This window comes from Glycine max, chromosome 5 (assembly GCF_000004515.6).
Source record: "Glycine max cultivar Williams 82 chromosome 5, Glycine_max_v4.0, whole genome shotgun sequence".
Classification (NCBI taxonomy): domain Eukaryota; kingdom Viridiplantae; phylum Streptophyta; class Magnoliopsida; order Fabales; family Fabaceae; genus Glycine; species Glycine max.
The window spans coordinates 34,119,339-34,132,828 of record NC_038241.2 but is presented as its reverse complement, the minus strand read 5'-3'; the positions used below and the strand labels follow the sequence as shown (position 1 = coordinate 34,132,828).

Sequence of the window (13,490 nt, the reverse complement as noted above, 5' to 3'; positions counted from 1 at the left end):
AATAATAAAGAAAAGGGGGAGTCCTGGAAACTACGTTGGAACGATGATGGTGATGGTTGGGCTTGGTGACACGGAGGTGCAGACATGGCACACATTGACACGACGGCTTGGCAGCATGGATTCTGAGTTTGAAGAAGGGAAGGGAGGTCTTGTTGGCTATTTTGGAATAGGATACGTTTTCAAAATAACTATTTTGAAATACGAAAACTTATGTTCCAAAATAGCTATTCTTGAATATAAAAAACTATATTTCATAATAGTTATTCTGGAAATGTATCCTATTCTGAAATATAATTTTTCTTATTTTGAAATAGAATAAACACTTTGGAAACCTATTCCGAAGTAGATATTTCAAAATAGTTATTCTGGAAGAGTATTTTATTCTGGAATAGTCGTTCCGGAATGAGAGTGCTTGATAAATGGATATTTTTGTTAGCTGAAATCTTTTGGGAGATGCAGAATAAAAACACCTCAATTTTGACATTCTTGATAGATTCATATGTTTTTCTCCAAAAAAAAAATGTCACATTATTTGATTTGTTTATAAGGTTGTAGATATTTAACACTTCAAACTATGTAACATTTATGAAAAAGAATAATGTAAATAAAAGATGGGATAGTAAAAAAGAGTCTTAACTATGTACATACTTAATTTATGTTTTTGAAAGCATTTAAGTTATGTTATACTCTTGTAATAAGCCCATAATAATAATAATAATAATAATAATAATAATAATAATAATAAGGGTAAATAGCCACTTTTGTTATTGAAATGATTGACAACGTAGATTGTCAGCATAAGAATATATTTGTCATAATATTTTTTCTACTTTTCGTTTTTCCACTTCGTTAACAAATAAATCCTTGAAAGATGAAAATACAAAATTTAGTCCTCGAGAGTATAAAAAGTGTGACAAATATATATCAACGTTAATAATGAATTATGTACTTTTTAGTTCTTTTTACTAAAAGATGCGTGAGAGCACAAGCTCATTTTTGTCATTCCCAAAAAAAAATCTTATTTTTTATTTTCTTTCTTGATTACAATTAAACCATTATCAAAATAAATAGTTGAGTAAATGAAAAATTCATGGTATGCATTGTTTGGTAGATGAAGGGGGGTGCTAGGAACTTATGTGTGTCTACATTTGCTTTTGAGAAGTTGTACTATACGAATTGTTTTGTTTTAAGGAAGAGTCTCTTGAAGGTTTCATTCAATTTGAGGGATATAGGTAAAGGGGTCTCGAGGTTGAGTGGTGGAGGGGGGTTGAGAGTAAAAGAAGTATGCTACTGTATTTTCAGATTTACTAAGGTGTATGATCCCTAAGATCTACGTATAGTGATTAGGAAGGGGTGTCCCAAGGTTTAGGTTGTCATGCGTAGTGACATAATCGACTTGCTACTCTATAATTCGTTGACTTAGTGAAAAATTTCAAGTACTGTTTCTGGACTGAACATAAGTAATGTTGACTGAACCAAAATAAAATACTGGAGCACTCTTTCTATCCCTAAACTCTTTAATTACTTGTTTTTATTGTTTGTGCTTAAACTGCGTTGGGGTTTTGAAAATTAAATCAATTCTCTTCACCCCTTTTAGCTTGAATTATTGAGATCACTTGGTTGATGGAATGGATTTTTTATGGTTAGTTATGGTCATTCCAACATCATAAAGTGACTAACCTCGAATCATGACTCAAATTCTGGTTGAAGGTTTGGGCATGTGTTGGATGAGATATGTTGTAAGTGACTCTTTTTTCTTTTAAGAATACTTCAATTGGATGAATATAATGTTTGAGAGTGAAGATTTCCTAAAATGACCAGAGAGACTTACTGACATTCTCCTCTATATTTTCCTTTCTTGGTCGACAAGTGTTTGATATAGGTCGATTTTTGTGTGGAGGAGAGATTATCTTTTCACTCACTAATTCCATGGAATCATGTATGGTTGCAACTTAGTAGGTACGGTACTTAAGGGGTGCAAAATCTGATTTTTTTTTTTTTTTGGTTATTATGTAATCGCTAATTGCGGGGTAGCAGCTCTGGTACAATCTTTTTGTTTTGTTAAGAACTATGTAGGTGTATGGGGGAATCTATTGAGTGGTTACTTCGTATTTCGATCAATATACAAGTTTATTTGCCGATAAAAAAAAAAACTATAGGTCGATTTTATCTCTAGAGAAACTTTTGGTCAATCATAGACTTAAGGGAGGTAAAGATAGACCGTCAAATATAAGAGACGCTAATATAGATTGGTTAATGCTCCTAAAAATGGCTACTCTTTACATAGAAGCACCATGGTGACTATCTATCTTCTCGTTGATAAAATGTGTTTCCATTCTACATATTTTCTTGAGTTGGTCAATTTGACTCTATTTAGTCTATTGTCCTGTGTGTTGCATGAGTTAGACTTGAACAACTCTCCTCAATCTCTTGAATTGGATTTTTAGAGTGAATCGGTCTTGGTACAATTTTAGTATGATAGCAGAGCTGGTTTAGTTTTAATGTTGAACAATTTCTAGATGTCTAATCTTGAAAATTTCATTCTCAAGAGATGTTTAATTTAGGATGTCTCATATTGATTAAGAATCAATATAACTAGAACACTCGTTATACGACTTCAAACAATTTTTCTCTCTCGAGCTAACTTTTAAATACATGTTTGGTTCAAGTTTAGAAATTTATGTACAGTAAAAATCACATAAAAAAAACAATGCGAAAATAACTACAAGTTACTTTCTAAACCCACGTTGAGTGTTATCTAGCCAGATACCAAACACAAGGTAATTAAGACTAATTAATCAGGCTTAATCTATTTTTAATAATATCTTCCGCAAGGTTAATTTTGGTGTGGAAAGCCATATTTTTTGTTGCTTAGTATACATTTGATTTTGGTTAAGTAAGATGAAAATAAAGTAAATTTCATATGTCTAGGAGGTTTAAGGAAATTGTACATGTATTTTTTTTTTTATAAAGCTTGCACATATCTCCTTTGATGTTTAAGAAAATTACACATGTCTTTCTTGTATTTTTAAAACCTACACAAACTCCCTAAATGTCGTCTCAACATTTGGCAGTAACAAGTCATATACATTAACAATTTTGATTAAAAAATATTAAAATATGTTTTTCTTCCTTATAAATATGAAAATGTTTGAAATTAATCATTACAAAACTTTTTGTCTATATTTCATTCTCGCAAAATTTAAATGTTATTTTTATGTTTGAGACTAAGTTCAAGTTACTAAAATTTACGTGTATGTTATTATAGAATGTGTCAATTTTTTCAACTTTTTTGCATCATTTATATGTATAAACCATGCAGAAACATTGTTTTTGCATTATATAATTGATGTAAAAAAGTAAAAAAAAAACATGATACTTTCTACAAATTAATATACACTTAGTTTTAAACATTTTCTATATCGGTTATACATATAAATGATGCAAAAAAAGTTGAAAAAATTAACTTTCTACGCACCTAGATTCACATGTAGGTTCGGGTAACCCGAGTCCAACTCTAAGCCAAAAAATGACATATTTAAATTTTATAGGGATTACAAATAAACAATTTTTTACAGACAAATTTTAAACATTTTCATATTTACAATAATGAAAAATATTTTATTTTTTTTAATAAAAACGTCAACATACATAACTTGTTACTCTAAATAGTTACTCTTAAATATTTAGACGACATTTAAAAATTTGTGTAAGTTTTAAATACAAAGAAAGAGATTTGTAATTTACTCATAAAATACAAATATCATCGGTACTAACTTTTATATATATTTCTTCAACGTAATAAGCATTTATTCTGCAACATAATCAGGAGGGATACAAAATTTAAAGTGATGTTTTTATTTGGCAAACTAAATTGTAAGAGTTGTGACCCAACTATTCTTATACTGCTTTTTATCTCTCTTCCATTTGAAGGGATCACAGACGTCTACACAGGGTTACGCCATCCCCAATAGAAACAATTGCTGATTCCAAGCGAGAATCGTTTGCTATAAAGTTGTTGAATTCAATCAAAGGCTTTCTATTCTGCCTCAGAATATCCCACTTTACGTCTTCCTCAGGCATAGCAACTGTACCAAAATATAAAGTGTTGTCATATGCAATTATTCCACCCTTTTTCACCAATTTTAACACCAACTCGTGATATTTTATGTATTCTGCTTTATCCGCATCCACAAATACATAGTCAAATGAGTCTTCATGCTTATCCTGCAATTTTTGCCTTGTTATTTTTCTTTTTCACTCTTCAATGATTATTAATTAAAGGAAACAATAAAAATGCAACCAAAAAGTGGAGAAAAATAAAATATAGGATATTAATAATAAGAGAAAAAAATTATTGACTGCATAAAAATTTTATATCATCATTTAATTATAACTCATCATATATAATAAATTTACTGATTTTTATGATAATTGGTCATAATAATAACAACAAATTATAATTAAACAAGACATAATTATTAAACTCTAATAATAAATTATAACAATGACTTTGTTTGGAAGTACTATCAGGAAAATTCATAATTATAATTAATTAAAATTTTGAATCTCATACCGTAAGTTTTGATTGAGTATTACTAGTTCAAAACTTTGAATACTATAGAAAATCGTATATTATCACATAAAAAACCAGTTTAAACTGTCAAGTAATTACCATAACACAATTTCAATCAAAATATAGAAAAACTTACATTAATAAGATCGTTGAGAACTGATAATGCATCACCAAGGATAAAGTCAATTTTGTGCTCCATTCCTGCCTTTTGAATGAATGGCAATCCAATCTCGTATGTTTTTCTATTTACATCAATTGCTGTTATCTGAAGCACCCAATAAAATCGTTTTTGCTTACTTATTAGAATGTGCATACTTTAATGAAAATGACTTGAGATATTGTTTTTAAAAAATATCTTTCTATGGCCATATGCTTGTTCAGAAATATCTTTCAAAAACTTGTATTTGTCTAATCCGTGGTCATAACTCTGCTTTCTTCGACATTATCGAGTAACGTGCTTTTATCCTCTAAAATAGTTTAAAAAATATTTTAAAAAATTAAGAAACACAATTTAACTCTCGTTCTTATATATTTTATTTGTCCTTTTGAGTATATACAACACTACAACAATGTGATATGGTACCTTGCCATCATGAGGCAGAGCAAGAGCTGTGGCAAGAAGAGAATAGCCAGTGAATACTCCAATTTCCAGTGTTTTCTTCGCATTCATGATTTTAAGCAGAATAGATACGAACTGCGCTTCATCCACTGGCACATTCATGATATATTCCCTGCCAACATATATTAACCCTTTATAAAAAAGAAAGTATACTTCCGAAAAAATCAATATTTTATTCTACTATAATTACATGTTCAAAACAAAAGAATATTCAAAAAGAAGAAAACAAATACAATTCGATTCAGTTAACTTACGAATTTTCCTGGCACTTCTGTACCGTGGTCTCTCTGAGTAGCTTTAATTGTTCATGCTCTTTTGGATAGGCACTCGTTTCAAAGATGTACTGTACAAAATATATTTTCGAAAAAATTAATATCTTTATTCAATTTGTATAGCCGTAAAATTGATTATTTTTTTCAAAAGCAATAAAAAAATAAATAGTTGAGTGTTACATGTTTTTTTAATCCCAAATTAACTATTTAGTCCTTTATCTTATTTTTTTATTTATTTTAGTCTTTTATCTTTTTAAAAGTTCATTTTAATTTTTTCTTTTTAAAAAAGTTTAAAGTGATCCTTTCTTTAGTTTGAAATTAACATCGTTGACGATAATCAAATACCAGCGGCTAAAAGTCATGAAAAATCCTAATCCACTTTTTCTCAAATTGAAAATCACAAGTCTCACATTCAAATTGAAATCCTTAAAATCGTACAACAAATTCAACTTGAAAAATTACCAGACATTCAAGAATCAAAGTGAAGAGAGGAATAAAGAATTTCTCATTTAGATGGACGTCCAAGTTCTTGTTGAAGGGATGAGGGAGAATTGCATTACAATGTCTTGCAGATGATTTCGTTAGAGAATCAGAGTTCCTGTTGTATCCAACAACCTCCTCGAGTTTGGGTACAAAAATAGTTGTGGATTAATGATTTTGTGAGTTGAGATGAGAAACCAAAGAGGATGTTATGCAAGTGATTTTAAGAAAGGTAGGTTGCGCATCAAATTTATGTGGATGATGTTATACTAAAGCTTAATCATTAATTAAATTGTGTGAGGTTTGTGAATTTTGATATGGAAAAAAGGAAATTATGGCTTGTGAAGGATGAAACTGATATTGATACATTGTTGTTTCTTTCTTATTTTTTGTTTTATGATGACTTTTAGTAGTTGGTATTTGATTATTATTAGCCGTGTTAACTTCAAATTAATGGAAGAATCATTTTGAATATTTAAAAAAAATGAAAGATCAAAATAAACTTTTTAATAGATAAAAAATCAAAATAAATAAATAAAATAATATTAAAAAAAATCAAATAGTTCATTTAACTTTTTCTGTTATGTTTTGTGCTCTTAGTTTAAGGATATGAGTCATTGGGGTGTTGCATGCCCAAGGTATATATGAATTTGGTGAGTGTTTATTTCCACTTTTCCTAACTAAAAGTATTTAAAAAAAAATAGAAAACAAATGTACTGTATAGTTTGATTAAATTATGATGTAAGAATTGCTGTACTTTTTTTCAAGAAAATAAGTGCTGGACTTTGGAGTATATAAATAAATGAATTAATCAAATGGGTTTAATTTAATTACCTTCATAAGTGCTGAACTCTGGAGAATGCTCTTGTATGCTAAATCACCCGACATGGTTGAAGTAAAATGCAATCAAACTGCAGCGTATACGATATACTGTATATATCTATCTATGAGTAAATAGTTTCTCAGTTTAGTGACTTTATATAGATTATATAGAGGAGCGAGTGTAGAGATTTTGAGCAAAGGAAAAGTAAGCATTCCCCACTTTCCCGCGGTACAAGAAGAAAAGTTTGTTTTTGAGTTTCTATTTTTGCGTCGTTGGGCTGATAAAGACTGTTAAGTTAGCAATTTATTTTTCGATAAATGATTTATTTGGTCTATGAAAACTTAAACTTAGTGTTAATTTAATCCCTCAAAAATGAAATCAATAAGTTATTAGTCTAAATAAGAGTTTTATCTAAGTAAAATTTTGGATTGAATTTTGTTCATAAAAAATGTGATTGGAAATTTCATCAAAGATAGTCCATTACATTTTTTAACATAAATTAATCATCAATAAAATTGATTGATATTTTAAAATAATAACATGATTAAAAAAAGTTTCTAAAAAATTAAAAACACTAATTCAGTTAATAAATGTGTAAACATTGGAATAATTTAGCCATTTCGTTTGTATCATTGTAAAATTGATAAATTTTTAAAATTATTTCAGAAATAAAAAATGAAATAGTTGAGAGATGTTTCTCTTATGTTTTGTGCTCTTAGTTTAAGAACATGAGTCATTTGGAGTGTTGCATCTGTAAGGTATAAACTTGGTGTGAGCATTTATTTCCTCTTTTCCTAACTAAAAATATTTTTTTATGAAAAGAAATCCAATCAACCATTAATTTTTTCCTTTAAAAATATATTTTTATTAGTTTTAGTTTTAAAACATTTAATTTAAAAGAATGATTCATGTTGTTTTATGGCAATGTGGCATATGCGTCCAATTATATCATATTATATATTGTAAGTTGGAAATTTTTATTTTTGATTATTGTAAGTTTACTTTTTTAATTTTAACTTTTGTAAGTTTTTATTTTTTTAAATTTTGATTTTTGTAAGATATTATTTTTATTTTTAATCCGTATAAATTTATGTTTTTTTTTTAATTTTAGTTTCGATAAACACAACCTTATGAAAACTATAAATGAAAAAATTATAATCTTAAAAAACTAAAATTAAAAAAAATAATATAAACTTATAAGTAATAAAATTGAATACAAAAATTCCGAAAGACCAAAATTCAAAAAACATCAATAAATTAAAATTTTAAAAAAATGAACATACAGACAAACAAAAATATTAACTTACAGAGAAAAAATATATATTTAACGCTACTTTTTTTTAACATCTTACACACTATATACTTTTGTGTCATTTTACCCATCATTACACGTATTTTGTGTTCGTGTTACCTTATATTGTTTATGAACAATTTTTAATAATCTTAATAATTTTAGCATACAAATAATGCAAAAACATTCATAATATAATTTTTCATAATTTGTGAGAGTATTTTGACTATATTTAAACAAATAACTGAATATTATATATACTGTATATATTAGTATTCACTCCAATTATTCATCTATTTTTTTTAAAAGTAATTCATCTGAGGTGACATTGTCAATATTATATTACTTCATAACAATTAATATATATTTCAGAGTTTATTGAATAGGACAAAAAAATATAATCAATCATGTCTTAAATCCTTTACAAAATAGACAAAGGAATAAAACATTATGTCTATAATCAGATAAAACATAATCATATTAGATAAAAAAATCAATTAAAAAATCTACACACTCTGTATATTTCGTGTATTACACGGATTAAAATTTAGTACTTCGATTAAAGTAGGATGATCACTGGAGCTTTATATATAAGAAAAATCAGCTTGCAAGTATTAAGCATCAGTCTCAGAAAGCAAAAGATTTGCAAATAATTTTTCATATCAATTTTGAGAAAATAATTAATCTAGATTTATAATTTAAGTATATTTCTCAGCTCACAGGCTTTATATAAGGGTTATTATTAACATACATTTTTTCTTTCTTCCACGTTACTTATATTCTATTTTTCCTTTTTATTTTTTATCACATCATTTATAACATTTATTACTCTTTCTCTTTCTTTATTTTCTTTCTTCTAATCTGTTTCTTTTTTCTGCCCTGCACCGCAAAAAAAATCTACATCGATAATTTTTTATTTAATTACTTATTTATCTCTATAATTATAAAAATATTTTAGTCTTTGTACTTAAAATCTCATTTTAACCGTTACACATTATTTTTAATTCTTTTTAATTCCTACACACATCCTTTTTAATTCTATTAGTTCCTATGATGAAAATTAAAAAAATTAAAAATAGCATATTTATAAAGATTAAAATGGTTTAAATATATATATAAGTTTAAAGGTAAAACTTTTGTAATCATAAGAGCCAAACGAAGAATTAAACATTTTTTTTATATGTAAAAGTACCGAATCGTTAGAGCAGCCTACTCTCACTTTCTCGCGGTCACAAGACGAACAAAGTTTATTATTAACAGGAGAAATGTATTTTTTTTTTCTAACCCTTCAGTTCATTACTGGAAATGAATCTTAATTAATTTAAAATTCAATCGAAAAATAAATAAAATTTGAAAAAAAAAATATTGCTATGAAAAAAATAAAAAAGTATAAAGCAAACAATTTAGTCCCTTTTCAAATATTCCAGAAGGGAGATAAGTATAAGTATACTTGTATAAAAACCACACACACAGGTCTACCCATCATTTGCCTTAATTCAAGCACGCGTTTTGTTTTTCAACGATGGAACTATAATTCCTCGTTTCCAGGGCCCCTTGCTGAGTGCTGATTTCACTGCGTGCGGAATCACTTAGACTTAGGCGGTATTTGATTTGTATTTTATTTTTTGTTTTTATTTTTTAAAATTATTTTTATTTTTAAAAGATTAGAATTCTAAAAATATGTTTGGTTTCACTTCTTATTTTTTATTTTCATGAAATAAAAATATTAAAAATTTATGATATATTGACTTCTTATCATTTTGTATTTTTAGATTGTTTAAAATTACATTTATTATCACCGTAATTTCATTTTATTCGAAATAAGATTTCTGTTCTCAACTGAAAACGAGAATTTATTATTTTTATTTTTTGGTTGTTTCTTGTTTTTATTTTCACTGAAAATATTTTTAAAAATCCAACCAAACACATATATATGTATGTTTTTATTTTTGGTTGCACTTTTTATTCATTATTTTATTTATTTTTCACATATACATATATATGTGTGTTTTGAAAACATCCATCCAAATAAATGAAAGCAAGATGATAACAACTAAACGACTCGTATAGAGAGTATTATTTGATATCAACTCATATAGAGAGTAGAAAAGTTAAAATATAAATGACTCGTGATTAATGTTATTGCGTTTGTTCGAATTTTCTTTGCTTTGTCATCGTCTAGAAGGGTTGTTTTACAAATGCAAAACGAGAAGCCATGACCGGTTCAAACTTCAAACGTTCGCGTCACGGCCTCTTCTGTATTCTTAACTCACAGCCAATGATCAATTTCTCTTAAATTAAAAAAAAATAAAATCAACAAGTGAAGACAACCACTCCAAAAAAATCTTGTTTATTAAAGTTCCAAACAATTGAAAGTCATGTGACTTGTTTCGCTGAAGAACCTCAAGAGCTTTTCTGTGACTTTGAGTTCCCATTATTGGAAAAATTAGTACTGATGGCATGTTATTGGTTTGAGTACACCAATTTTACAAAGCATATAAGTCATATTCCAACATGTTATTAGTTCAAGTAATATAAGATTCGATTCTTAAGTAAAATAATGCTGAGTTTGAGATTTAGAAAAGAAAAAAAGTAATTGAAAAGCAAGATTTTATTATAAGTGATTAATTGAGTTTTTATAATGAAAATTAATAAATATTTCACACAAATATAATGTAATAAAAAAATATACGTCGTCATACGAGACGAAAAGAGAAGAGAGGATGATGCTGGAAAGGTTATTTCAATGTAAAAGGCTGCAATACAAAAATATTCAAGGGTGAGGTATATAATATATGTATGATTGTTTTGACTGAATTTTTATTTTCCATTGTCATTTTTCTCCTCTTTTAAAAGTTGATTTAAAATAATTCAATTATTTTTCTTAAATAAAAAATGATTGAAATGTTGATGAATAAAAAAAAGGGCAATAAAATTGAAATAAAATAATAAGGTATGCCATTTTGTTGCCGTAACACAAAGAAACGTGCACTCTGATTTTGCCCTGGTTTAGTCACCAACTTGTAACCTACTACCATTCCCAAGCTAAGCTTGAGAATTTTTTCCACCAAACTTGAGTTTCTCTGAAAGGAAGAGCTGTTGATAAAGAAAAAGAAGAGAAAGAAACTAAAAGGAAAGAGGTGATGTTAGAAACTAATGTAAGAGAAAAGGTATTAAAAAACACACATTGTGGAATAAAAGAATCTATCTTATATTTAAATTATATTATAAACAAGTGACATATTAAAAAATGTACCTTGTTGATGAGCTCTTAAAGCATAAAAATTCGTCAATAGTGTGAAAACTCTAAGTGTATCCACACGAGACTAACCTCTATTCGCCAACAACTTTGACAAGTGAAAAAAATAAGAATAGAAAAATGATATTGGGATTCATTCAACGTGCAGTCCAAGACTCTATTTATAGCACGTTAAGGATATCAAATTTCTGGTCAGATCAAAATCATTATTGATAGTATCCTTTTTTAAGCTATATTATTTCTTGTTACCTTTTATTGCTAACCATTTAACAATTAAAATTGAAATAATAATTGATCAAGTCAAACTTATATCTAGCCTTCTTTTTAACCCAAATCCCAAATACAAAATCATACATGCTTGTCTCTCTTCTTTTACCAAATCTTTCATATTATTTATATTTTTAGTGCTATCAAAAATATAATAATATTCTACCTTTCTGAAATCAATTAATCATTTGATTATATTAAATTCTCTAATTTAATTAATCATCAAATATTAAAATAATTTCTTTAATAGAGATTATAACACTCGTCTGTGTGTGACCTCATAGGTTCAATACTAAACCGGTAATATATTAATCAAATTAATATACTAATCAAGGTAGGCGTTTAGCAACACTCCTTAACGTCCAGATAACATGAAGTAACATTTTACTTTCAAGAACCATTAAAAGAGTGGTGTAATAATTTCTTTCATCTTTACAACTTTGGGTTAACTCTAGAATATGGTATTATTGTCAAACCCTTTTGAGTTAACTCATAATGACTTAAGAAACTTATTTCTTCTTTCATTTAATTTTCCTGACTAGGATATAATTTTATTCATAGAGTTGAAACTCATTACCAAGAGTTGATGAATTCCTTCTTGATTAATCATTAATTCTACAGGTATTTAATTATATCTAATATTCATTCAACAAGCGTTGTAAAGCATTAGGTGTCCGAAATCAAAATACAACAAATAACATGTTAATTACTATGACAATCTCAGGTCAAAAAAAATTATTGTACCTCTTCTTTTGAGAATTTTCTATTGACAGTTTATGATAAATTGTAATCATTAAAAAATTTTAATTGAGTCAGTTCAATGATCACATCAACATGTGACTCATTTATATATGCAAATTAATAAATGAGATCTATTAATATTTATCCAATAAATACTATTACATATATATTAATCTATCCAAATTATTGATATCCTATCTACAATAATCCCATGATCAAGAACAGTTTAAATTAAAATTAGAACAAACTTATTTTTCATTATCATAATCTCTATTATAATAACAAGTCTTTAATTTTAATCGAGTACATTATCAAATTGATCATTTAATCAAATAGTAAAATATGATAATAAAAATAAAATAATACTTTATTATTAAAATTAGAATTGATTACATAATAACTTGGATCGTGGGCATACAAATTTATTCCCAACAACTAAAATATAAAAAGTTTGCTCATATTATTTTTAGGGATCGAAAAGTTAAAATGGTGTAATTATAAGAACTAAAACATCGAGCTTAGATATGTTATTGCCACATCACCGCTACATCAATGTCATACTACCACAATGTTAAAAGCTTGAGAGATTTGACGACAAAAATTAAAATGTAATTAAAAAATGTATATGCAAAGACTTAAACGTGTACTTTCTAAATATATAAATCAAAACTTAAAAATAATACAAATGCAGGAATCAAATGAATAGTTAAACGTTCATGATATACATGTTCCATTGGACATCAAAAAATAAATTTTCGAAATTCAGTCCATTTCTCCTTGTAAAATTTACCAAGGTGAGACCTTAGATTTGAAACCGATGACATCTTGTGTCTGGATGGAAAAAAAAAATGCATAGTTGCTGCATTATCTTCTTTAATGCCTTGATTCATTTCCTGCATAAGGTTGGTCCTTTGAACATTGCTCTCATTATTGTTTTTTGGGTTCTATTCCAGCAATTGCTACTTACTGGTTCACTTTTTGGCCTTGCTACCTTCTCCTACTTGACTGTTGAAGCTCTTGGAGACACAGCAGTGGTAACAAAATAACATAAAAAAAGGTGGATAATTTGGAGATTTTCAAAATTATAAGTTTAAATATTTTTTTAGTCCTTGTAATTTAGTGATTTTTTGCTTTTAGTCCTTGTAAATTTTTTTTTTGTTTT

At 27.2% G+C, this 13,490-nt stretch overlaps 1 protein-coding gene across 1 annotated transcript; it reads right to left on the bottom strand.

The window, feature by feature from the left end:
• Positions 1–3,767: 3,767 nt before the first annotated feature.
• LOC100500657 (putative caffeoyl-CoA 3-O-methyltransferase) lies at positions 3,768–6,899 on the bottom strand. Its single transcript, NM_001250549.2, has 5 exons — positions 6,782–6,899; positions 5,450–5,538; positions 5,160–5,307; positions 4,713–4,841; positions 3,768–4,227 (listed from the first exon to the last, which is right to left on the bottom strand). Exons 1-5 carry the CDS (start codon positions 6,833–6,835, stop codon positions 3,937–3,939), a joined length of 711 nt encoding a protein of 236 aa, NP_001237478.1. The 5' UTR covers positions 6,836–6,899; the 3' UTR covers positions 3,768–3,936.
• Between the last annotated feature and the right edge of the window lie 6,591 nt (positions 6,900–13,490).